We start from the raw sequence: 27,974 nt of genomic DNA, 5'->3' as shown, positions 1-27,974 counted from the left end.
GGGTGAAGGGAAATTGTCTGGCAGCCATATTGTATTTGTAATATAACACTTTACTATAATATATTAATACTTTTGAAGTGATTTCTGTGCAAAGTGGTAAATAATGAACTATTTTACTTTTGCATTTATTGTTAATGCAATTATAACAGCTTTTGATTTTTTGGGTATTTGATGAGACAGAAATAGGATGTCATTAAAAAATTTAAGCAGGTTTTGACATTTTTCATTCATCTTCTCCCTCACCCCGCATCTTCAATTTTTCTCGAACGGTTGGACGATGAACGATTATGAGTGAGTCAAATGGGTGAGCGGTATGTCTATGGGTTCTGTCCATTGTACAAATTGATCAGAATTTTGAAAAAACAGTCAATCAATCCAAAATCCGTGCTAGCTAAAAAAAAACTATCCTAATCTATTGTAGTTGGAAGAACCTAACGGAGCAATTTTATGTATGCTCCTGGTAAGGAGAGGATAAAACGAAAATAATAATTTTCTCAATTTACATAGGTAATGTATTTGATTTTTTAAATCAAAAATAAATATTACATGGGTACTGTTTGATTACTTCAATTAATCTCGGGTTAATATTTTTTTAAGGATGATAATTATTATCTGGGGTCAATATTAAAGTGACATCAGGGGCTTGCCGTAACATTTTTTTAAAAATAGTAATTTTATTAATTGAGTCATTTCGGAATATTGTATTAAAAAATTGACTTTCAGGTGGTATCAATGTCTAAACAAAATGGTGGTATATACACAATGTGGCATGTTTATAATTTTCATTTTCCTATCTATATGAATGCTTAAAGTCTTTCATAGAAATTTAGTTAAAATTTAAAATATTAAAGTTTTGTTATTGTCGAAGTATAGTAGAACAACCGTCGTAGATAACAGAACTTGAATAGAACATTCACAAAACTTGAATTTCAACTATGAATTTTAATGAATTGTTCAAATTTTGTGAAACAATATTTTAAATTAAATCAAAATAATATTTAAAAAAATATATATTTGTAATTCACGTCTTATAATATTCAATAAGTTAGCAATTGATTAAAACGTTTTAATTCACCTGTAGACATTGAAAATCTTTTATTGGTTTTAGTATTATAACTGTTGGTTTTCAAAATAAAATAAAATATGGTAGTTATAATAAACTAAGCAGGTTAGGACAGTTTGCGTTAGCTTACATGGGTTTTATATTTATTATATCTACCTACCTGTTACATGCTTATTTATTTGAAAGCACGGATCAGCTGTTGCTCGACCAATTATGGACCAATTTATGTGTACGACACAAGCACAGTGATCAACAGTGATCCTGGCAGATCCTGGCTTGGTAGACAAAGAGTAATAAGCACAGGCAACCACAAGCGAATGCTTCTCTGGAAGAGTAGTATTAAAGATTGTCATTGTAAATTGTAAACCTTATTACTTACATGTACTTTTTCCTATAAATAAAAAAATAGTTCTTTTGAGAATTTATAGTTTTTTATTGGTACTAAAGTGGTTTATTGGAATATTCAAATTACACCCCGCCACTGTTCAAAAGAAGTCAGCGAAACAAATTAATGTTGAGAGCGCAATATAAAATATACTAGGTAATTAATTTTATCGAACTACCTACTTGTTCTTATTGGCCTATCGTCTTATGACCTGTGATGACTATCGGTCATTTCACTCTTACGCGATTCATTTATTGTTCTTCCAACTGACACTATTCATTTCATTAATTTATTATCCGCACCGGATGCGCACCGGGTTCCCGGTGTTATTGTATTGTCCTTTGAAAATCCTAGCCCCGATAAAAGTTGGGAAAACACCGGAAGAATGATATCTAAAAAAGTGAAGTTATTAACTCTGTTATGTTCGTTGGTTTTAATATGCCATCATTGCCAGCAAACCTTTGCAGAAGAAGCTACCAAAAGAATTTACAAAACTTTGCAATTTGAAGTCCCGATAGACCATTTTAGTTTTGCGTCAAACAAAACATTTAAAATTCGATATCTGTACAATGACACGTTCTGGGATAAAGAAAATGGACCCATATTTTTGTACACAGGAAATGAGGTAATATTTTTATATTAATTTTATTATATTGTATATTGTGTTGATTGCTGTTTTTTAAAAGCGTATCTGCGTTCTGCGTTGTCTAATTCAAATATTAAGTTCATGTGATCGAGTTCAAACTTCAAACTCGAGGATTTAGGATCGCTCACTTTGTTAATACAAGGCCCTAACCGAAGCTATGCTCTCTACGTCATTTTTAAGTAGTGACTACTGCGGCAAAATGTTTTGAAAACATTCGTTAAAAATAAAAACGGCAGGGCCACATATTTTTGTTTTCCGTCGCCGATGGGCTGTTTTTGTCATTTTTATGGTTATTGGATATTACTGATATCAGTATCACGAATACTACGTATTAGTTTCTATAAATAGATGCCACATATTCATGAACTAAAATCCAAACATCATAATAAACCGTTGAAGTTTCGAATTAGTTGTTCAGACACGGATGATTTTTTCTAAATTTCGATGCCAATTTTCTGTCTACAGTTTGTTGATAGGAAAATGAAATAATTACACCGTTAAACCTTTTTTTACACATCACGCTGTGTCTCATCAAATATGCCGTCCTCGAGCGATTCTTTATTATTCTAATTAGGTAGGTACCTACCTAATCGAAATGTTTCTGATGATTCAGTGTTACTATGCTTTCCCTGTAGGTAGGTACCTACAATAATCTTTAAAATTACCATCTATTTCAATAATCGAAAACTTCGAATCTGATAATAATCGATTATGTATACTATGCAGATACATAATCCTAAATAGACCATTGCTTGTGTAGTGGTGTACTCAAATATAATAGAATTTGTATTCTATTATCTTTTAGATGGATAAAAAATATTGAAAATTAATATTGATGATTTAGTAATGAATGATGAATTAAATCGCAAAACATAAATTTTATCGGAATTGATAAACATAACTAAGCACCCAGGCACCCAATATGTTAGGGCATTTGCGGGGTATAAGGGGACTGAGGGCGGGCGTTCTAAACTAGTTCCGAAAAACTTTCATTATCAGTGTGCACAAATAAATTGAAAGTGTCCTCTAAAATGGTTTGCCTGTACTTCATTCGAACATTTGGATTCTAAACCAATTCATTACAACTCATTTGAATTTATTGAAAAATATATTCAAAATGTCGGTCAGTTTGATTCCTAAAAAAGGTTGGTGAACCATTACTTTATTTTTATTTTGTCTTACTGTGGTGTGGACTGTGTGAAGTCTATAATAATTAAATATTTATTTGAGAAGACCTTTTAAAGGGAACGGTTGCGCGGCCTTTTTCAAAATAATTAAATTTGGATTTTAGCCTGGAATACCTAACCAAACTGAATAATAATTTGTTTTCAAAGGATGTAGCAAAAATCTAGTAAAGATGTCTAATTTATTCATCTGTGTTTCAAATTATAAAATACTAGCTGACGTGTACCTGGAGTTGCTCGGGGTTATGAATGATTTGGAGTAAAATTTTGAGGATGTGAATTCTAGGATAACCATAGACTTTTCTCTGCTTTCTGCAAATATAATATGTATGTAGTATATATATAAACCTTTCGGAAGAAATCCTCTAAATGATAGTGAAAATCCTATCAAAATCCGTCGCGTAGTTAAGTAGAACAAAGCCCACAAACAGACAGACAGACGCGGATAGCGACTTTATTTTATACTATTTAGAGATGGGCAATTAAAGAAATCGATTTTCACAATTTTTTTAAGTAAGTTTGGCAATTATATGTGACTTGATTGTAATTATTAAAAAAATAATCTTATCTTTTTTAGTATGCAAATATAAAGTATGAATTATTAAAAAAACTCCTTTGATGGGTTTAAATTTAATTTTTAAACAACCAATTTTCGTTTATTTTTTAAATTTATATATCATTATATTTACATAATAGTTTAGGAAAAATATTTTTTTTATAACTAAATTAACAAAAAAATGTCAAAGTTGCCTCTAAAATAGCAAAAAAAAATCATCTTTAATAGCCTAAATTTTGTAATTTAAAACACAAATAAATTAAACAACACATATTTCATTGTTTAACAACAGTTTTCATTGATCTTCAAAAAGCTTTCGATACCATTGACCACGAAATACTGTATTTAAAACTAAAAAAAAATGGAATAACCGAAACAACCCTAAACCTACTTAGAAGTTACTTAACGGGAAGAGAACAATTTGTACAAATTGGTAAAAGAAGGAGCAAAACTCTACCAATTAAGTACGGTGTCCCCCAGGGAAGCGTATTAGGACCTATACTATTTCTAATTTACATAAATGACCTTATGAATCTTCCCATCAAAGGAAACATAATGAGCTTTGCAGATGACACTGTAATTTTATTCCATGAACAAGATTGGACAAGCACATATAAGGAGGCTGAACATGGCCTAACTGTTCTTCAAAACTGGCTTAAAGCAAACTCCCTTACATTAAATGTGAATAAAACCAAATATTTAATTTTCTCCAAAAACAAAAGAGGACAACCAATGAATGAGCATATACTCAAACTACATGAATGTCAAAAAAAATTTCCTCAATGTTCCTGCTCGATTATAACTCAAACCAAAAGCATAAAATATCTTGGTATTGAAATTGACGATAAACTACACTGGGATTCACACATTGATCGAACTTCAAAAAAGTTAACTAGCCTCATCTACTTCTTCAAAAAATTACGGAACATTTTGTCAGCTAGGGATTTAAAGAGAGTTTACTATGCTTTATGCCACTCCAAATTGGAATATGGAATAATAGGATGGGGCTCAGCAGTATCAAAACATATAAAACAGCTGAAGGTAACTCAGAATTGCATCATAAAGACCATACTAAAGGTTCCTATAAGGACGTCAACAACAGAAATTTTTAAACAATTTGACGTTCCAACCATACAGAAAATCTATGCCAAAAACATTTTGGTACAACACCTCAAAAATAATTCTCAGGAAAACACCTCACATACTCATAAAACCAGAGCCAAACAAACAGAGATACTAACTATACCAAAGTGTAACTCTACCTTTGGACAAAGAAGCTCTGAATTTTTAGCAGTAAAGGTATATAACAAACTCCCACTTAGTATCAAACAAATCAAAACAAAAAACAACTGCATTAAGAACATTAAATCTTGGCTTAAGGAATTACCGGAAAAAGAACTTACTAGCATATTTAAAACATCGTCGTAGAAGTTTCTGGAAACCCTTACCCAAAACATGAAGTCGAACCATAGAAGTCGCTGAAAAATTATTCAAAACCTAGTCCCCCTCAGCACAGGATCTCCTAGTGAGGAGGACTATAAAAATCTATATCAATTAATCATATAAATATATATAATTCTTATAAAAATGTTTAAAAAAATGTAATATAGTAACTAAATAAAAAAAAAAAAAAAAAAAAAATATCCGCACTAGATATTTGCTATACTTCTTTTATTTACAAAAAATTATTATTTAGTTTGGTCTCATTAAATATTTTGGCCTAAAATCCAAATTTAAGTTTAGTATGAAGAAGGCCGCACAGCCATTTCTCTTAAAGAGGATAATTTAAAAAAAACAACTTAGATTGAGTGTGAGTGGTTTATTTATGCTGAGTAGTAAACACGAGTAGTTTATCAGATCTGAATGACATTTTTTCATACAAAGAATTTGGTTTTCAGGGAGCAATAGAATTATTTGCTGAATATGCTGGATTTGTGTGGGAAACAGCTCCAGAGTTTCAAGCTCTCGTTGTCTTTGCAGAACATAGGTAAGCTTTATATATTCATATTTTAATATGCACACAGCACAAGAATCCCATCTACCCAAAGCCAGCTGAGCTACGACTTCTCCAATTGGAGTATGTTGTGAGGTTGAAGCCTAAAGGCTAATTAATAATGGCTAAAGCCATTTCAAGCAACATTTTTATTTCAGCATGTCATTTCACTATGCAATGCTTCTTTACACTCATAAATTAATTCTATGTATTACAGTAAAGTACTCAATAGCTGGCACTTTAAGAAAAAAATAACAATTTCATTGATTGTTAAACTTTAACATGGTGTTATTTTTTTAATGATAAACTGATGTTTATAAGAAAAGATTTTTATGCATAGCACAAAGGATAACAAATTATTATAGGCATTAATTACTCGTGGGAAATTCAGCACTAACAAAGCCTTTCCTACAAAAATAAATTTGGTTGTTTACAAGTGAAAAAAAAAAATAATAAGCAGTGATTGTCGATTGAAGTACTTGAACATATTGAATTATTTGGCGTGCACAAATAACACTGTATATATATATATATATATATATATATATCCCGCTACATTTGTTGCGTCCGACCCCTAAAAACTCCATAGCATTGCAGCGTCCACCGACTTACAGCGTCCGATATACGGACGCTGCAATGTTTTGACCTCAAAATTGGCCAGAACGATGCTTACCCCATGTAGAATCGTATGGCAAAAATTTTTGTGGAAGCAAAAAATGTCTCAGAATGTCTGGAAACGAATATTGAACGTTCGACATTTTGCCGACAGGTTCGCTACACGATGTATATATCAAGCAGTGTATGTTTTTATTCATTTCTACGATCTTGCCGCGTCCACGAAGTAATTTAATTTTCGATACATAACGACGATCATGCTGCGTCTACGCATTACATCGTTAGTATTGCGTCCTCAAGACCGATTACGAGTAGATATTATTTTATATACATAACGACGGTCGTGCTGCGTCCACGCATTACGTCGATAGTACTGCGTCCCCGTAGCCGCTCATGAGAATATACTATTTTTAACTCATAATGACAATCATGATGCTTCCATGCATCACGTCGATAGTATTGCGTCCCAGTGAACGATCACGAGTAGATATTATTTTGAATATACAACGACGGTCATGCTGCATCCACGCATTACTTTGATAGTATTGCGTCCCCCTGACCGATCACGTTGAAATATTATTATGAATACATAACGACGGTCTTGCTGCGTCTACGCATTACGTCGATAGTACTGCGTCCTCGTGGCCATTCGGAGTACATTGTTAAATATTATTTGAGCATTTGGTTGAGTAAATCATCAGATTTGGCAACATTTGGTTAATTTACAACGATGCCGCTTGATACTCAGAACTAAGAATCGTCTTGCGTGGTTTTTAATGCATAACGACGATTTTGCTGCGTCCACGCATTACTTCGATAGTACTGCGTCCCCATGGCCATTCACGAGTACATTTTTATAAATTATTTGAGCGTTTGGTTGAGTAAATCATCAGATTTGGCAACGTTGGGTTAATTTACAACGATGCCGCTTGACACTAAGAACTAAGAAGCATCCTGCGTAGTTTTTAATGCATAACGACGATCGTGATGCGTTTACGCATTACGTTGGTAGTATTGCGTCCGTTGTTGTTTTTTTTTAAAGAAAAAGCGTTTTTTTGGGAGCGAAACCCGGTCGGCACAAAGTATAAAAAATAAAAGTGGTGTTTACAAAGTTATTGTTTTATTTTAAATTAAATATTGTTGTCAATTAAACAAACAATTTATAAGTTCCCGAATATTATCTGAATATAAAATAAATCTTATAGAATAAAATAAAAACCTCAAGATATGAATTGAAATCTAGCAAGAATATCGTAACACAAATTGTGAGGATTATTATTAATATATTCATAGAATTATAACTATATATTTTATCACACCTTCATAAATGCAATGAAAACTTTAACTTAAATGAAATCAACAAAAACTCAAAATATAGAAGAATACGTATGTGAAACATACAGCGAATGCACTAAAATCTAGAACAATATAATAAATCTACTAACAATCTTGCACTTAAACATAAGGAGTATAATTTGAAACATGGACGAACTTCTGGTATACCTATGTATTTAACATTATGTCCACAACCAGATTTTTCAAAACTATCCGAGGCACACTCGCATGCAATACATAAAAATATACCAAGTATTCCAAACTACAAACAATATGTCACAAATTATCACAAAAATAAAAGTAGTGGAATTGTAGTCTATGCTAAAGAAAAATTTACTGATATCAATGTTAACGAAATACCAATATGTAACGCAAACTGTTTGTCAATTAATGAATCTAAATAATTAGCCAATTAATATAATCGCATGTATCGAATACATAGCTCGTTATACCCTTATAATCCAGTAGGTACCCAAGCGATTCCTTCAGAAACTTGATCAGGGTGCTTAGGCTGTGAACATCTTGGAATAATTATCGATAATAACATCAAATGGAAAAGTCAAATAAACTCCACAGTAGACAGAATGAGAAAACTCATCTTTATGTTTTTTAGACTTAGAAATACTGTATCATTAAAAATACTTAAAGGTATTTATTTTGCACTTGCACATTCTACACTACTACAATATGAAATCCGTGGTTTGCGGGGGGGGGGGTGCGTATAAATCATACCTACGTCCACTTGTGACAATTCAAAAAATATTAATAAAAATCATATTTAAAAAAGCCTTATAACTATCCAACAATAAATGTTTTCCAAGGTTTCCCGGTTCCCCTTCTCACAAAAATTTATGACAAAAATACTCGTACATTAAGAACTTCAATTACATAAAGATTTATTTGATAAAAAAATATTCCATAATTAATTTTAAGCTAAATAATTATTTATATTGGAGGACTAACCGTACCACTAGTTCGAACTACAACAGCAAAACATCATTATTTATTTAACGGTATAAAATTATTCAATAAATTACTCCTGGATATATCTGAGGAAAATTATGACAGTTACAAAAAAAACAATTTAAAATTCTCTAATACCACCTAATAAATTTTCTTATTGTTTTAAATTATTTATTTTATTTCAGGGAAATCAACAGTTTACAATGTGGTTCATTTATACACGTTTAATTTACCTAACTGAGAAACCAATTGCAGATTTCCGCAATATTCTATTCTATTATGTATGTAATAATTTAAAAACTATACTTACAAGAACTAAAAAATATTAAATTTATCGAAGAAAGCAAACACTTAGTGGCTTGACATTATACAAAATGAAACAAATACTTTGTTTTAAACCACTTTATTTTTATTTATATTTCGTCGACCGGTTTGGATTGAACCCAAATATTGTATAAAATAAATATAAAGTGGTTTAAAACATAGTATTGTTTCATTTTGTAAAAATATAACGTTATTCAAGAGGGAGATTATTATAACATGAGATTATTTTAACTGGAGATTATTATAACAGGAGATTATTAAAACAGAAGATTATTATAACGTAATACTACATAATATATGTCATTACATAATATAATAACATTTTATGCAGTTTGGTACACGTTTAATACATTTTTAATATAGTTTTTATATTTATTTTGGTTACATTGAAGATAGAATCAGAGAGAATGTTATCATACATATGTTGAACATATTCTTCTAAGACAAGCATTTTTATTTTACTAGATTACATGAGCGTGTGTGCCGTGTAGGTACTTTCAAATCAATTCTGCTTAATAAACTCCACATATTATGTTTCTGCTTATCATTCCTTGGTATTATTTATAACTAACCTGTTTTTATTACTTTTATTGTATTTTCTTGTAAGGCTATTAATAGTTTTTGTAATAATATTTGCAATATAAATATGTAAAAATATATTGTTGTCCTCTCCTAAGCACAAGCATCTTACTTATCAGAAAAGTGATTTAAATATTATTTAATATTATGTTGTAAATATTGTAACACTAAAGATGTTAAGAAATAAAAATAAAAAATATATTTTTATATTGAACTTAATGGTATTAATAAGTTTAACTCATTAATTAAAATATTGCAATTTGAGGTTGAACTAATTAAGTTAAATATAAAAACAGATATTATTATATTGAATACGTAACGACAGAAGTTCTGCGTCGATGGTATTGTATCCTCGTGACCAATCACGAGTAGATATTATTTTGTATACATAACGACGGCCGTGCTGCGTCCACGCATTTCGTCGATAGTATTGCGTCCCCATGGCCGTTGGCGAATTTGTACATTTTTATGTATTGTTTGAGTCCTTGGTGAAGCAAAACCCCAGATTTGGCAACATTCAGTTCATTTACAACGTTGCCACTTAGCACTCAGAACTAAAAAGCGCCTTGCGCGGGTGGACATTTTTGTAAGATGGTTTACAGTGGACGGTAAATTGATATCCCGACCTAAAAATGTCCGACCGCCCTCTGCAATGGAGCGAACTGGCGCGTTATGAAATGATACATTTTTACTAAGGATATCGTTGTAAAAAACATTGTCGCACGCCTGCGCACAGTAGGTACGTTTGTATACAAGGTGCAACAAGATATTCATTCAAAATTCTCACTATCAATAGACAGTTTGTTGTCAGGTCTGGTGTGTTTCTGGATGTCAAAAAAATAAAACATAAATATATATACATATATTTTTTACATACCGCACAAGAGTCTCAACCGCTCCCGTCTGGAACAGCAAGACTGTGGCATCCCCAATCTGAGTACTAGGGTGAAGGTATTGGGGAGGGGAAGAAGATGAGGAAGAGAAATGTAGAAAAGTACCTGGCTATTTATATCTGGTCACCAAACACGGCAAAAGCTTGGAAATAACGTTTCCATTCGGAATGGTGGTCACACACCAGGGCGATACTGAGAGTATATTTCACTCTGGAACGTGCTGCAAACACACTTTATATTATGTTTAATGTATTAATTGTGAAATAACACAAACAAATAAAAATTTATTTGCGCACGCCGGGTTTGACCGTCAGATTACGGGCTTCGGATTGCGAGTCGAGAGTCTTATCTCTCAACCACAGATGCTGTAATTAATTAATTAATTCACTATGAACGTGAAAACTTCACTAGAAAAGTAAGAAATATTTTGTGTTGTTTATTTATTTGTTAATTTATTTATTACACCTAATAGACGTTTACATTCTAGTTTAATAGTTGAGTATCGCAGTTATTATAAATTCTTCAAAATTAAAACAATAGAGAAAACAAAATAGAATGAAAAAAAATGTTACAACGAAAGCGTATACTAAAATAAGATACCTTGGTAAAAATGATAAGAAGTCTCACATAAGTAGATATTCAAAATAAAGAAAAGATTGCAAAAATTATAGATGTCTATTTGTCTCGATATATAAAAGAATTAAAATAAACAATATTTATATTGATTATTTTTAAGGTGAAATATATCTCCCATATCAGAATAAGTCATGTAATCCTAAGGGGTTTAATAATATAAGGGGCATAACAACGGCCTAAATTTACCTTTTGAAACTCTCAAAACAAATCCAAGAGTCTTAAGGGCCTTATATATGGAAGACGTAAAAATTAAATCGACCTTCAAAACGCCATGTAACAAACAAATAATATACACTCGGACGCAAGAATATATTATTCAGTATGGACGTGAAACCTTTATTAGAATAGTCAGCAATATACGGCAGACGTAACAATTAAATTAGAGTGAACGGACGTGAAACCTATATTAAAAGGAACCTTCAATATACAAAAAATATACACCCGGATGTGAGTATGTACGTGACGCTAGAAATGTATGAAAGTGTAATAAACATCTAAACCTGCATTATTATGAATATTAAAAAAATATGATATTAGCGATTATCGTGAGTAAAACATAGTGCAATATTCACAAAAACAATCTAAAAAAAAGAACTAGAAGTGCTGGACGCCCAAAGACGGATTTACGCACGGACGCAATAAATGTTGTGGGACCTATATATATATATATATATATATGTTATGGTTAAGGTTTTCACGGGTGTAAGATGTAGAATAATGTTCTCGGTTTACCCGCGTAAAGTAGTCCTTAAAAGGACTTTTTAATTTCTGACGTTTCGGACAGATCTCACTGTCCATCTTCAGAGGCCTTATGTCCTGAATTTCGTCTCAAACTGAACGCTTTCGCGTGTCTGTTCGGTCCGGAAGTCAAGATACAAGTGGGTGCTTATCAATTCTTATGTCTAGGACGAAGTATGCGTGTTGATGGTGATTTGACGGTAGAGGGGGTGGGGGCGGGGTTGGCAATATCAAGCAGTATGTGTGTAGCGACCTGATTGGGTTGTTTTGAACTTGTTGGAAGTGTTTCTGAGAATTTTGGAAATGTCGGTTTTGGGTTATTTTGGTCAATTATAACTTTCCAGGTGTTGGGAATTCTAATTGAGTCATTTCTGGTATTCATATTATTTTTATGTTTATGAATTTCAATTGCTTCGCGGTAAATTCTTTTTGGCTCATTGTATATGCTAGCTATTGTTGTGGTATTATTAAAGTCCATTTTATGACCTTCATTAAGGACATGTTGTACTATGGATGAAGTTAAGCGTTTATTAGTGACATCTACCTTGTGTTCTGCAATTCTACATGATATTTTTCTGTTACACCGTCCAATATACACCTTTTCACATGCCCCACAAGGTATTTTATAAATACCATGAGACTCAAGTGGAATGTGGTCTTTCGGACTTCTTAATAGAGATGAGATTTTATTTTCCGATTTATAAATTGTTTTGATTTTATTGCTTTTGAGGATACGACTAATTTTATCTGTTGAGCCTTTGATGTATGGGAGAATCGCTATAGAAAGGGGGGGTTCTTCTTCCGTTTTAGGATCAGTTTTTTTTTGCGTCTATTTATGGATTTGTCTATTAAATATTTGGAGAAGCCATTTGCTTGAAGAGCGCTGCTAAGAAGATCTAGTTCTTCGTGAATATGATCTTTGTCCGCTAGTCGTTGTGATCGGGTAACTAAGGTATTTATAACTGATGATAATTGAGATGGATTGTGATTTGAGTAAGCGTTTAAGTATCTATTTGTATGTGTCGGTTTACGATATACGGTATGGCCAAGGCTGCCGTTATTTTTCTTTTTAACTAAAATATCGAGAAATGGGAGACAACCGTTTTCTTCGATTTCCATGGTAAATTTAATATCTTCGTGGATACTGTTCAAATGAATAAGAAAGTTATTTAATTCTTTAATTCCGTGTTGCCAAATAATGAAGGTATCATCTACGTACCGACGCCACAGTGAAGGTTTCAGAGGAGCGCTCTCTAGTGCCTTTACTTCAAAGTACATCATATAAATATTAGCGATTACTGGGCTAAGGGGGGAACCCATGGGAAACCCAAGGATTTGTTTATGTATTTGTCCCTCAAACTGAAAGTAGGTATTCTTAAGGCAATGTTCCGTCAAAGTGATAAAATCAGCAGGAACGTCTAGTTTTGTTTTAATTAACTCTAATGCTTCAACGATTGGTATTTTTGTAAACAAAGAGACTACATCGAAGCTAACTAAAATTTCCCCTTTTTTTAGAGTTATATTAGAAAGTATTGAAGTAAAGTGCTCAGCATTACGCACGTAAGAATCAGCTTTTTCAACAAAAGGCTGAAAGCGTTGGGCTAGAAATTTTGCTAATTTCTGGGTGGGTGAACCACACGAGCTAACAATAGGCCTGAGGGGTGCGTTAGGTTTATGAATCTTTGGAAGACCATACATTTTTGGACAGCGTGATGACTTTTCTCTAGGGATAAGTATCTTCTTGATTTCATCATCGAGTTTGGAGGCCATGATTTTACTTTTTGTTGTTTTCTCAAGATATGTAGTGGGGTCATTTTTATTTACTTTGTAAACAGGATCAAGTAAAATTTCGCGCATTTTTGAGCTATAATCGCTTGTATTCATTATTACTGTCGCGTTGCCTTTATCTGCCGGTAAGACTATAATTTCTTTATTCAAACGAAGTGCCTTAAGGGCTTTAGATTCTTCTAGTGTAATATTTTTCTTGGGTTGAACGGCTTTTCTAAGAATATGACAAGTTTCTTGTCGGATAATTTCGGCTTTGTTTAGGGGAAGTTTTGAGATGGATGATTCTACTGCGGTGATAATATCTTCTTTTGGAATTTTTGAAGGTGTTACACTAAAATTGAAACCTTTTGCAAGTACTGATTTAGTGGCGTTATCAAGGGGAAAGTTTGACAAATTGTGAACGACTTTATCTATGTCTAAAGCGTGTGTTTTAGAGGATGGAGGTGCGCGGTAGAGAGAGTTGAATTTCTTTATTTGGCGTGCTGTCGTTAGTTCAGTATTGGTATCTACGCGTTTTTGAATCAACATATCTAATTGGTCCCACAAAATGTGATGTATTAAAGAAGATAATTTAAAAAAGGACTCACTGATTTGCTTGCTGACAACGTCAAGTTGGTATCGAATGGTACGGATCTCCTCTCGGACGAGGGCTAGACCGGCTTTATCCAAGATGTTGAGAGTAGCACGGCGTTGGTTGGAGCGTGGTTTAAGTTTAAAAGCACATGGAACGATATTTTTATCACGGCACCGGCGCAGAAAGGTTAAATCACAAATTAGTTTCGCACGCTTTGATCTTAACTTTTCGAATGATTTGCACGAACGTAAAGTTTCCTCCCCGTAGAGGTTTAATATGTTATGGTTAAGGTTTTCACGGGTGTAAGATGTAGAATAATGTTCTCGGTTTACCCGCGTAAAGTAGTCCTTAAAAGGACTTTTTAATTTCTGACGTTTCGGACAGATCTCACTGTCCATCTTCAGAGGCCTTATGTCCTGAATTTCGTCTCAAACTGAACGCTTTCGCGTGTCTGTTCGGTCCGGAAGTCAAGATACAAGTGGGTGCTTATCAATTCTTATGTCTAGGACGAAGTATGCGTGTTGATGGTGATTTGACGGTAGAGGGGGTGGGGGCGGGGTTGGCAATATCAAGCAGTATGTGTGTAGCGACCTGATTGGGTTGTTTTGAACTTGTTGGAAGTGTTTCTGAGAATTTTGGAAATGTCGGTTTTGGGTTATTTTGGTCAATTATAACTTTCCAGGTGTTGGGAATTCTAATTGAGTCATTTCTGGTATTCATATTATTTTTATGTTTATGAATTTCAATTGCTTCGCGGTAAATTCTTTTTGGCTCATTGTATATGCTAGCTATTGTTGTGGTATTATTAAAGTCCATTTTATGACCTTCATTAAGGACATGTTGTACTATGGATGAAGTTAAGCGTTTATTAGTGACATCTACCTTGTGTTCTGCAATTCTACATGATATTTTTCTGTTACACCGTCCAATATACACCTTTTCACATGCCCCACAAGGTATTTTATAAATACCATGAGACTCAAGTGGAATGTGGTCTTTCGGACTTCTTAATAGAGATGAGATTTTATTTTCCGATTTATAAATTGTTTTGATTTTATTGCTTTTGAGGATACGACTAATTTTATCTGTTGAGCCTTTGATGTATGGGAGAATCGCTATAGAAAGGGGGGGTTCTTCTTCCGTTTTAGGATCAGTTTTTTTTTGCGTCTATTTATGGATTTGTCTATTAAATATTTGGAGAAGCCATTTGCTTGAAGAGCGCTGCTAAGAAGATCTAGTTCTTCGTGAATATGATCTTTGTCCGCTAGTCGTTGTGATCGGGTAACTAAGGTATTTATAACTGATGATAATTGAGATGGATTGTGATTTGAGTAAGTAAGTAAAGATTAGAGTAAGTAAGTAAATCACCATCAACACGCATACTTCGTCCTAGACATAAGAATTGATAAGCACCCACTTGTATCTTGACTTCCGGACCGAACAGACACGCGAAAGCGTTCAGTTTGAGACGAAATTCAGGACATAAGGCCTCTGAAGATGGACAGTGAGATCTGTCCGAAACGTCAGAAATTAAAAAGTCCTTTTAAGGACTACTTTACGCGGGTAAACCGAGAACATTATTCTACATATATATATATATATATAATAATGTCTTTAATTTACCGCACTAATGAGATGGTAATAATCAATTTTTCTTTTAGGTATTATGGACACTCACTGCCATTTGGAAACAAGTCGTTCTCTGCCCCTGAGTACACGGGTTACCTGACCTCGACCCAAGCTCTGGCGGATTATGGAGATCTCATCTACTTTTTACAAGAGAATAACAATAAGTCTAATCCAGTCATTGCTTTTGGAGGTAAGAAAAGAATCTTCACTAATTATTACAAAATTCGGTGGCTGAGAAAATATCGCGTTTGGGTCCCACCCAGGTGTAGTGTGTTTAATTCCTCGGCAGGCTAAGTCCACTCCTTTACAACACAAGCAAAATTTTCCGCTTACTGTGGTGGTAGTAGGAATTTTTTAAATATTGTCAGGTTATTCGTAACCTGAGAAAAGTCTATCTTTAAAAAAAATCAAAGTAGTAACTTCAATTACTGATGTGCTAATTTATTAAATACGTTTTGTGTTTTCTTGTTAGATCTATCCTTTCTTTTATAATGACCAGCTACAATTATTTAAAAATTATAACTGGTAATCAGTAAAAGAAACAAAAAAAGTCTAAAAGTTCATTATGAACCTCAGTTCTGGCAACACTATCATAGGATGACTTTATTGGTCGGCTGGTGTGACCAGAATAACCCCTAGAAGTCGCACCAGTGATTTCCTTCCGATTTTTGCAATTATCACAAAGGGATAAAACTTTGTTTCAAAAAATGTCCAATTAAAAACTCAGACATTTACATTCTTGCATATAAAAATATTGAACTTCTCATTTGTAAAAGTACCAATAGTGTTGAAATCTGTAAAAATCAAAACAGAGTGGTATATACTCCCAGCGTTTGGTAAAAACCACCATTCAGAATTAAAACTTTGCTTGAAATGGCTTTAGCCATGATTGGTGACCAGATCTGAATAGCCAGGTACATCTTAACCTTCCTCTGCCCATCTCTTTTCTTTCCCCACTCCCTTCTGCCTTACAACATATCCCAATTTGGGATATGTCATAATCCCATTGGCTTGTTGAGAAGTTGGGACTCCTGTGTGTGTTTTTTTTGTAACTCTGTAATTTTATCTATGCAGGTTCCTACGGAGGCATGCTTTCGGCATATTTCAGAATGAAATACCCGCATGTGGTAGCGGGGGCTATTGCAGCCTCAGCCCCAATTCTCCAGTTTCAGGGGATGGTTCCTTGCGACGTTTTCTACAGAGTGGCTACTTCCGATTTTAAAACTGAAAGCAAAGGCTGCGCAAGTAATATTCGTAAATCGTGGTCAATTATCAGGTGAGAAATAAAAATTCTATATAAAATATTATTTTAGTCAATTTTAATTCTTATACATACTTTGGCACTTTTTGCTCTCCGCACCAAACCAATGCGGGGGTGCCACAAGGATCTGTGCTGTCACCGATACTGTTTTTGTTGCACATCCTTTGCTAAGCTGACGACAGCACCATTTAAGAGGGTTATCCTTTTGACAAGCCCCCTTCCATGTACGAGGCGTATCCAGAAAGTAAGTGTACTGAATTTTTGTAGGTTACAAATCTTTTTATTGAAACAAAAAAATTACATGATTACCGTAGTACATATCGTCGCATTAGTTCGTAGACTGCGTAACTCCAAATTTTTCGAAAATACGTTTTTAATGCCATCTGGTGTTAAAATTAGACCCGCATCGACTAGTAAAACTCGAAAATTTAAAAAAAAATTAACCTTTTAGATAAACACAAATTAGGAAACTGTGTAAAATTATGGTGCCATTTTTACTCGCGAATACTTCGTAACTCCTTAATTCAGTATTAGCCGGTGAGCCGTGCACGCTTGTTGTGTTTTTGACTGAGGAAATTTATTTACGGTGTAATAGTTTTACCGTGAAATTAACTGAGATAAGTTGATTAATCAATTTTGAACATTTTATAACCTTAATTTTAATTGTGAAGTCACGAATAGTGTTTTGTATCTGTAGTCTAAACTGACGTATTCTGCACCGTGTGACGCTCTGCCGTAGCTCTCTTGTTTTATGTGCCTCTGCGGTTGCGTTCACCACTTTTACAATGGTACCTGCTTATCACCACACGCCCTCCTGATGTCACCATCACTGCACGAATTGATTTAACTAACGCGGAAACCTTCGCGTCCTAATAGGTCGTTGTTCTGTGATTATCTCTTCTTCAAGGTCACCATCTCTTTGCAAGTGGATCTCCTCCTGATGCATATCCGGATCTTCACTGTCCTCTTCAAACAAACCCAAAATATTGACGGTGGAACGTGCGGCAATTCCATCTCGTCTCTCCTCAGACACAGTCCGTTCTCTGTCAGGCATCTTCCGCGGGTCAAGCACATGTCTTGATATGCCATCTACTTCGATGTTGTTGACTGAAGTAAGTCCTGTCACCCTTCCATGCACGATGTGCATCTCCCATCTACTGGATTAACCGCAAGAAGATCGCCCACTTAGAACTCAGTCAATACTTCCTCTTCTATATTCACTTGCGCAGAAGGGTGTCTCCACGAGTAAGTGTGAACTATACTAGACAGCGCAACACCTTGATCATCCTGACTTTTTGCAGCCAAAGATTGTACCAAAACACTGCCTGCAGGCGATCGCTTCCACTTCTGTTTGCAGTTCTCTTTATTGTTTGATGATGTCGTTCAACTATACCGTTTCCAGCTGGTCGGTATGCCGCGCGAAATCTTTGATGAACATTCCATCTCTTACACTTATCTGTAACACTGTAGGAACAAAATGCAGTACCATTGTCCATGAGAACTACTTTGGGCGGGCCTCTTTCCCGAAACACTTCTTCCAAATGTCTAATAATCGAAGCTGCATTATCTGACTCGATTTCCCGCCACACGGCAAATCTACTTGGACCGCAATCGATAAATGTGAGTAAACATTTCCTACCGAAATGAGTAACATCAACTGCCAAGCGACTCCAGGTTGTCACAACATTAAGATTACCCGCTTCATGGGATGATGGCGGAGGGTCAATTGTCCTGCATTGTACGCAGGAACGCACGCATCTATCGACGTCCTTTCTTCTCGCCTCGGGATCGACCAGCCGGGCAAGATGAAGCGTTCACTTTACTCCAAAGTGATGCTGAGCATGAAGAGTTTCTACGCTTAAAGCACATGTTTGCTCACCAGTTCCACTTTCAAGTCTCTCCCACCTATCTTCACACTCTGAGGAGTCTCTTTCACAACGTTTCCTGTCATGGCTACTCTTTGCCCGGGTCTTGCAAACCCTAGTAAGTACATCAGTTTTATTTCTACAGGACTACAAGAGTGATCGACAATGTCAGATCAAATTCTTCTACAATCTCCTTCATCAACCCCAAGCGTCACGAGCATCTCTGACACGACTACTCCCGGTCAGTGTAGATCTCACCCAGCATAAAACCGTCGCCGAATCTGTAATGATCTCCAGAGTTTTACGATTTCACTTGAGAGTCAGATTTAATCCCTTAAGGAAGGAAAAGTACCAGCATTTACAAGACTTAAAACAGACATTAGAAAAGGATTACCACTCCTTTAACGATAACCTTCCGCATCATTAAAATGCATCTAAATAGACTGCCTCGACATACACATACATTGTTGTGTTTTATTTTGTAAATGTAAAATTCCTATCTCCCAAATTTTCCGCTAGGTTGTTCATAAAACTGTTCGCAGACAAGTATGTATCTTTTGTAAAATGCGTATCTCCATTCTCGGTTTTTACGTAAACTTTCTAACTCCGATTTGAAATAGAAAGCCTTAACTTACAAAAGTTTAATGATTGAAAATAAATTTCCAAATATATTATATGTTCGAAACATAAATAAAAAGAATAAGCCGTCTTTCATTTTTTTTCACTACGAGGTATTTTGTGCCTCCTGTAAAATTTTACATTTGGGAGTTACGCATTCTACGAATTAATGCGATGATATGTAAGCTATTTTTAGACATAGTCGCCATTCCTCTCAATGCAGGTGGTGAAGCGGGGTATCAATTTTTGATGCCTTCCTCGAAGAAGTTTCCCGCCAACCCCTTCGTCCACTTCTCCACCTCCTCCTTTACCTCCTCGTCGGTTGAAAACCTTTTTCCACCCATGTACAGCTTCAGGGAGGTAAAGAGATAATAATCTTAAGGTGCTAGGTTAAGGGAATGCGCGGGGTGGTTCAGGATATCCCATTTAAACGAAGCAAGCAGTTCCTTCGTGGAGTTGGCCGTGTGTGGTCTGGCATTGTCGTGTAGCAGGCTGACTCCCTTTGTCAGCATGCCTCTCCTCTTGTTATGAATCGCCTTCCGCAATTTTTTTAGGGTCTCACAGTATCTTGCAGAGTTGATGGTCTCCACTTGAGGCAGATATTCAATCAAAATTATGCCTTGACAGTCCCAAAACACGGATGCCACGATTTTCTTGGCTGAAATTGTGGTTTTGAACTTTTTGGTGGAGGGTGAAGAGGTGAGAACCGTTTTTAAACTCGCGATACCACTTGTACAGACTCGTACAATTCATAGCTTTATCACCATATGCAGTTTTAACCTCATTATAAACCTCAAACGGAGGTTTTTCCTTTCAAACGAGATAACGGATGACGCCGCGTATTTCGCATTTGGCGGGAGATTGGATTGACATTTTTCACGAAACGTGTTGTCGCGTTGACACTTCTCAACGTACTGACCTTGAACAGGTCTCGTTGCGGAGGGGAAGAGTCAGGCTACACTCAAGTGTAGCCAACATATCGAAAATAAAATTCATTCGGTCGTGAGAGCCTCAGTACACTTACTTTCTGGATATGCCTCGTATGATGTCCTAACAGCTCAGGAAGTTTTGATACAAAAAGTTGATCACCACCTTGAGAAGGTTCGTGTCTGGGGTAAGGCCAACCTGGTCAGTTTAAATGTTTTAAAAACCCAAGCGTATTTGATTTCGGCAAAGAGGGAGATCAATGACTGTCTGCTGAAATTTGATGAAATCTCGCGAAAAAGATCCGCTTGTTTCCGTAATCGAATATTTTGTTACAGTATTTATTTAGACACTTTTACAAATGAGTTTTCATTTACTTAATAATGAACACTTGCACGCTGAGGTAAATATATTTAGGGTTGTCACACAAAAGTTCCTATCATTAACATAAGACAATCAACTATTTTAAATTTAATTAATTTATGTTAATTATTTCACACATAAAATACATAGCAGGTACATTATTATTTGCGCCTAGTTGTAGTAGATACTCTCAGTATCTCACAGATCCCTTGAAATGGCTTTAGTCATGTTTAATGACCAGATCTGCTTAGCCAGGTACTTTTCACCACTACCTTCAGTCTGACAACATGGAGTGGGGATGCCGTAGTCCGCAACCTCTTAAATATAATTAATTTATCTGAATATCCATAATTTTATACGAGTTTAAATTATTATGTATTTTTTAATAGACTTTTTAGTAAAGTTATATTTTTAAGGGTGCAATAATTTTACCGTGAATAAATAAATAAATATTGAAATTAAACAGCAAAAAATTTATAATACCACGGAGGAATACATAACATTATGAAAGGAAAAAAAAACAATTATCTGTGTATTTTATTAAAGTGCACAAGACACATCCCTGATTCTCTGGGAACATATTATTTGTATTTTTGTATTGCTATGCAAACCGATGTGATAGCATTAGTCGGTTTGGTTAAAAACATACATCCCGACTCTCCGCAAAAAAGTCCCACGAACCTTACTTTACTTTTCTGTTCAAGGTCTGGTTACTTCAATGATCGCTCGCCCGTGGTCAATGTACGAATGATGTTGTATTTTATTCAAGATATGCTGGAACTATCCTGGCTAATGATTCATGGTACATCAAACGCACAAACAATTATTCCCAGCGGCGCTCAGTACATATAGTACCTCCTCACGATTGCCGGTTTGTTCTCGAACCAATGCCTATATAACACAGCCACATTGAGGTACCTAGGTCAGTCAAGTCAGTCAGTTTTACAAGTGAGAACCCAGTATGAATGCCCGCCGCTAACTGAACTGGGCCGCTTTTACTCACCGCATCGCCATGGGTCACGGACCTACTACGCCCGGCGTTGCACGACCTTAAAGAAGAGGCTACAGATTATCATTGACTCCGCGGGATTATAACAGCGACTTGGCCCTGCGACATCTTCACTGGTCTGCACCTTGGTCCTGTGATATCTCCACTGGCCTGCATCTCCCGCGCAGCGAGCACGTCCGCGCTCGCATCATTCACACTGGAGTGCCTGAAAGATTCAACATCTTTTTCAGTGCTGAACACCATCTACATGTCCGGCCTCCACTAACGCGGTGTCAAGCCACCAACTTCATCACCTCGGCCACTCCACTCTGTTCATCTCCGCTTACATCTGGTGTCAACCATCGACCTGGGGAATTCACCGCTCACTACTTCCACCGACGCAGTGTCGATCTTCGGCCTGGGGAATTCACCGTCGACTACATCCACCAACTGCGTTAGCATCAGTCTGGAGTCATCTCGCTACTACTCAACAAACGCTGTGACCTCACAACCTCTTTCATTGGTCTCCTTACCACATCTCCAAAGATGTACATTTTGAACCCCAATCTGTTATGTAGTCAAATTATGATCAAAACAATAAATAAACCATTTAATTTCTAATTTTCAGAAGTACCACCACCAATAAAGAAGGCAGATCGTGGATCTCCAAGGAATGGAAGCTGTGCAATGAAATAAAATTCGAAAACGAGACCCAGGGATTGCTGGACTTCCTCAGCTCCGTGTACACCACCCTGGCCATGGTCAACTATCCGTACCCCAGCTCCTTCATGGCGCCTCTGCCTGGACACCCTGTCAGGGAGTTCTGCAGACCATTGCATAATGATTCTCTCACAGGAAAACCTTTGCTTCGAGTGAGATATGATTATTCTTCATCATCATCCTGTGTACAATTACATCCCAGGGTGGGATTTGGCCTCCTCCTCTGATTCGTCTTCAGTCCTCCTGCCTTCCCGTCCTACTCCAATCCTCTTCCACGCAGTCTATTTACTTCTTCCATAGTCCGTCTCCGGGCTCTGGTCGCTTGCACTAGTGCATCCACTTATCATAATTTTTCAATAATTCATCACCTTGAATTCATCACCAAAAATGACCTTTGAATGCAAAACCCTTTCTTTTGTCAACATAATTTTCAGATTTGTATGACGAAGTTCTAATCTTCCTTCTTTTAAAACTTCCATTTATTTTACAAGGTTCTAACATCACATTGAACCTTTTGAAATCGCCGTTTTAACTTCGCTTTACTGTGTTCCGAGGTGTCAAATTTTGCAAAGATAAATTCTCATAATCTATTAAACAATTTATGATTTTGAGTTTGATTTTGATTTCAAATTTTAAAGGAAAATATTTAAATAGGACGTGGCCCTGTCTTGGAATGGTATTAGGAAAATGTAGTAAGAACTTTAAGCAATGAATTATTACGTCCTAGCTGGTTGCATACGGTTCTATCTGCAAGTGTAGTTATGTCCTAAAATGGTAAGTATAAGTCCTATTTAAATATTTTCTTTTAAAAAGATGTCAAACACAAGATTCTACTTAAAAACCAGAGATTGATAAATAGATAAAAAATAAATCGTCATTGCAAACTTTGAAACATCACATCTCAGAACAAGATACCTACCCGGTTTGGTTTTCATCAGAGCTTAGAGCCTCTCTTCAGCAAAAAAAGAGTCAACACAAAAAATTCAAACAAAGTAAATCCATAAATGATTATATAATCTTTAGCGAAATTAGGAAAAAATGTAAAGATCTTTCCAAACAATGTTACAAAATGTACATAACCTCTGTCGAGGACACTGTCTTTAAATCCAAAAACCTTTGGAAATTTCTTAAAAAAATGAACAATGAAAACAAAGACTACCCGCCAATAATGCATATGAATGGAATCAGTGCAAACAATACACAGGATATTGTAAACCTTTTTTCGGACTTCTTCAAAAATGTATATGATGAAGACACTCCAGATGATAAAATACCCGAGTACAAATTTAATATGACCACAAACTTAACAAACTGCCAAATCACACAAAAGTGTTGCGAACAAAAATTACTTTCCTTAGACACTGACAAATCCGCTGGCCCAGACAACATTCCACCAATATTCCTCAAAACATGCTCTAATACATTATCTAAACCACTTACATTACTATTTAACCGTCTCTTGTCCCTTGGACATTTTCCAGACCGCTGGAAAACTAGCTTCATTACACCGATCTACAAAAAAGGAGACGATACTGACATAGCTAATTATCGCCCCATTTGTATACAGTCAGTACTGCCAAAGCTTTTTGAATCATTGGTCCTTGATGAAATCTATCCCAAATTAATAAAATTAATTAATCAAAAACAGCACGGTTTTATCAAAGGAAGATCCACCGCAACTAACTTAACTGTATTTCAAAACTTCATTATACAATCATTTGGAGAAAATAAACAAGTCGACTGTATATATACAGACTTTTCGAAGGCATTCGACAAAGTATCCCATAAACTACTAATCCAAAAACTATTTGCTCTAGGAATAAGGGATAACATGCTAAAATGGTTTAGTAGCTATTTGTCAAATCGTAAACTGTTCGTTAAAATAAAATCTTGGATGTCGAAAGCTTTCCGGGCTACCAGTGGCCTACCTCAAGGTAGTCACTTTGGCCCGGTTTTGTTCCTCATTTTCATCAATGATATAACCAATTGCTTCAACGATGTCGAGGTATTGCTCTTTGCAGATGACGTCAAACTATACAAGAAAATAACTGATATAAATCATTGCCATATACTACAGTCAAATATTAGTAAGTTTAGAGATTGGTGCGTTCAAAATAATTTATTTTTAAATGTAGTAAAGTGCAAAACCTTGACTTTCTTCAGCAACAAAAATCCTGTTTTATTAGAATATTCCATCAATAACATAGCTTTAGAAAGAGTCACGGAAATGAGAGATCTTGGAATTATTTTGGACGAAAAACTAAGTTTCACCAATCATATCCATCAAATTGTGAACAAAGGTATGAAAACACTAGGCTTCGTATTAAGAACAACTAAAAACTTTAATTCTTTACAAGCCATTAAACTATTATACGTATCTCTAGTAAGAAGTCTAATTGAATATAACTCAGTAGTTTGGTCTCCATCTTATAAAATTCACATTAACAACATTGAGCGAATACAAAAAAAATTTCTACGTTTTATAAATTTTAAATTAAATATCCCTGTCGAAGACTTAAAATACAATTTCTTATTAAATACTCTAAAAATACATACATTAGAAGATAGACGTAAAATAAACGATTTAACGTTCTTATTCAAAATACTTAACTCTAAATTCGACTGTTGTGAACTCCTGCAACTTATAAACATACAAACACCCACAGTAACAACACGACAAAATACAATATTCTACAGCAGCACACATAAGCGTAACTACATTGCCCACTCTCCGATACAACGACTTCACACCATGGGAAATCATTACTTGGGTGAGGTTGACATATTCAATACCAACTTGGCAAGTTTTGTGGATCATTTAAAACATTTATTTCAACAATACTCCTAAACACATCATGTAAACCAACAAATAGCTGTAATTTTCTGTTTTTGTTTCTTGTGTTTGTATGACTTGTTACATAGCTTTTATCAAATGTAATTTTATTCTTATTTTTTATGTTTGAAAGTATTTGTCAAATTAAAATTATACTACCAACCATGTAAAAGCCCTCTGGGCGTTAAATAAATAAATAAAATAAAATAAAAAGATAAAGTGAAGTTAGAACCCTGTCCAACCAAGGTGATGTTAGGCATTCTTTCATTATTAATATTTAGTATTTTATTATCTAGGATGATTGATTTATAAGTCACGTTGCACTTCCTCCTACCCATAAATCAATAATAATAGTCATGAGTATCTTAAATCATATTTTATTTCAATCTGTTGACAAAGTTGCATGCACGTGGGATTGTACCGATTTCCTAAAGTTTAGTGTTTTATACTAATGTATTTCTTGCAAATTTCAGGCACTTTATAAGGCAGTTAATGTGTATGCCAACTACACGGGAAAAACTCAATGCCTGGATACAGGTAGTGCATATAATCCTGATTTGGGAGATCAAGGATGGGATTTCCAAGTGAGTTCATTTATTTTTAATAACTATACCTATACACGTTGTTCGGAAACTAATAGTAAAAGCGGGAAACTGATGAATCTAGCGGAGTCGATTTGAGCTTTCGATTAAATTAAGTCCAAAAATGTAATTTTTTAGGTCAAATTTAAAAAAAAAAATCAATCGCTACGGGGTCGCTATCAGCTATTTACTGTCCAGACTTTTTACAGACCAGCTACAAAAATATTTTTAACCAAAGGTTTAATGAACTTTAGCTGCTGGGAAAAATTTAAATGCTCAGATCGAAATCAAGAATTTTTGAGTTCTCTGCGCTTAGATTCACTAGTTTCCCGTTTTTACCCCTAATTTCCAGACACCGTGTATAAAGTGGCATGACATGCTACAAAACTTCCGTCCACCTAATGATTTAACGAAAGTTATAATGGTAAACTTATAATTCAACTTAATTCTGTTTTTACGCAGGACGATGTTTTACAATTTTTTTTTTTTTAAAATAAATTTAATTTTTTTCCGTCACTCAGCCGAGAAACCGCCCAACCCGTAACATCGACCCTAACTGTCCAATACCTATTTTCTAATGTTTTTAATTGAACAAAAAAAAACATCAAAAATGTAACTGGAGACCAAAATTTCATCTACATTTTTTACTCTGATTAATGTCAGGAATCACTGGTTAAGTATGTCAAGTACGTCCCCTAACACAATACACGAACAATAAAAATAAATGTGTAAAAAAAAACAAAACAGAGTACCTACCTACATAATGTAGAGAAAAATGAGAGATGTACTATTATTTTATGCAATTTTTATGCAAGGCGGGGGTGGGAAAAATCTAGGATCCTAATAAGAATGGATATTGCCGTCATGCTGTGTTGACCGTATGATATTAAAACGTTGTAAACACAGAAATTACTACGTATTTGTATTTTACATTGTTTTTTTAAAAGGTACATATTTATATTGATCAAATTAATTTCAGTCGTGCACTGAAATGGTGATGCCAATGTGCTCAACCGGCAAGGACGACATGTTTGAAGCCGCTCCATGGGACGAAAAGTACTTCACCGAAGAGTGCAAGAAGAAGTGGGGCGTCACACCGCAGTATCCCCTGGCAGAGAAGGAGTATGGCGGTAAGAGTCTGGCGGCTGCCTCCAACATAGTCTTCAGCAATGGCCTGCTGGACCCCTGGGCCGGCGGCGGCGTCCTCAAGAACTACAGCAAGACCACTCCGGCCGTCCTCATACCCGAGGGGGCGCACCACCTCGACCTCATGTCCGCCAATGCAAAGGATCCGTATTCCGTCAAGTACGCCAGAAACTTTCACAAGGAGAACATCAAACAGTGGATTAAAGAACACAATGACTCCTAAATTGCAGACCTTCAATTTCTTTCGATCTGTGAGAATTTAAGACCTTTTCAACGCAATCTACCCCACCACTTCTCTGTGAGCTTTCAATACAATCTATCCTACCACTTCAATCTGTGAGCTTTTCAACACAATACCACTTTAATATAATTCAATCTGTAAGACCTTTTCAACGCAATCTACCCCACCACTTCAATCTGTGAGCTTTTCAACGCAATACCATTTTAGTATAATTCAATCTGTAAGACCTTTTCAACGCAATCTACCCCACCACTTCAATTTATTTCAATCTGAGGATTTAATTTTTTCTATTCAATCTATTCCATGAATCACATATACGCGACATTCGTGTATTGTGATAGCCGCCTACAAATCACATATGCCACAGCCGGTATCAGATTAGTACTTGGGAAAACAAAGGACTTAAATGTCAATTTAAAAAAAAAAAAACAGATATTTCACACTTATTTTTTAAGTATGTATATTCTTTATTTTTATCCATTAGTAAAATTTACAATATTGTATTTAGACAGAGATTAACAAAATTTATATAT

At 35.1% G+C, this 27,974-nt stretch overlaps 1 protein-coding gene across 1 annotated transcript; it reads left to right on the top strand.

Annotated features, from left to right (window-relative positions):
* The first annotated feature begins 1,654 nt into the window (after positions 1 to 1,654).
* Positions 1,655 to 27,803, top strand: LOC149425488 (lysosomal Pro-X carboxypeptidase). The gene is made up of 7 exons (XM_089650693.1): positions 1,655 to 2,073; positions 5,733 to 5,821; positions 15,934 to 16,091; positions 16,976 to 17,177; positions 22,549 to 22,792; positions 25,947 to 26,057; positions 27,034 to 27,803. The coding sequence occupies exons 1-7, from the start codon at positions 1,834 to 1,836 to the stop codon at positions 27,421 to 27,423; spliced, it is 1,434 nt and encodes a 477-aa protein (XP_089506819.1). The 5' UTR covers positions 1,655 to 1,833; the 3' UTR covers positions 27,424 to 27,803.
* Positions 27,804 to 27,974: the final 171 nt, after the last annotated feature.

Source organism: Hesperophylax consimilis, chromosome 3 (genome assembly GCF_061612785.1).
Source record: "Hesperophylax consimilis isolate HC1 chromosome 3, BYU_Hcon_1.0, whole genome shotgun sequence".
Lineage (NCBI taxonomy): Eukaryota > Metazoa > Arthropoda > Insecta > Trichoptera > Limnephilidae > Hesperophylax > Hesperophylax consimilis.
Note: the sequence above shows the minus strand (reverse complement) of the source record. Positions and strands in the feature narration are given on the sequence as shown.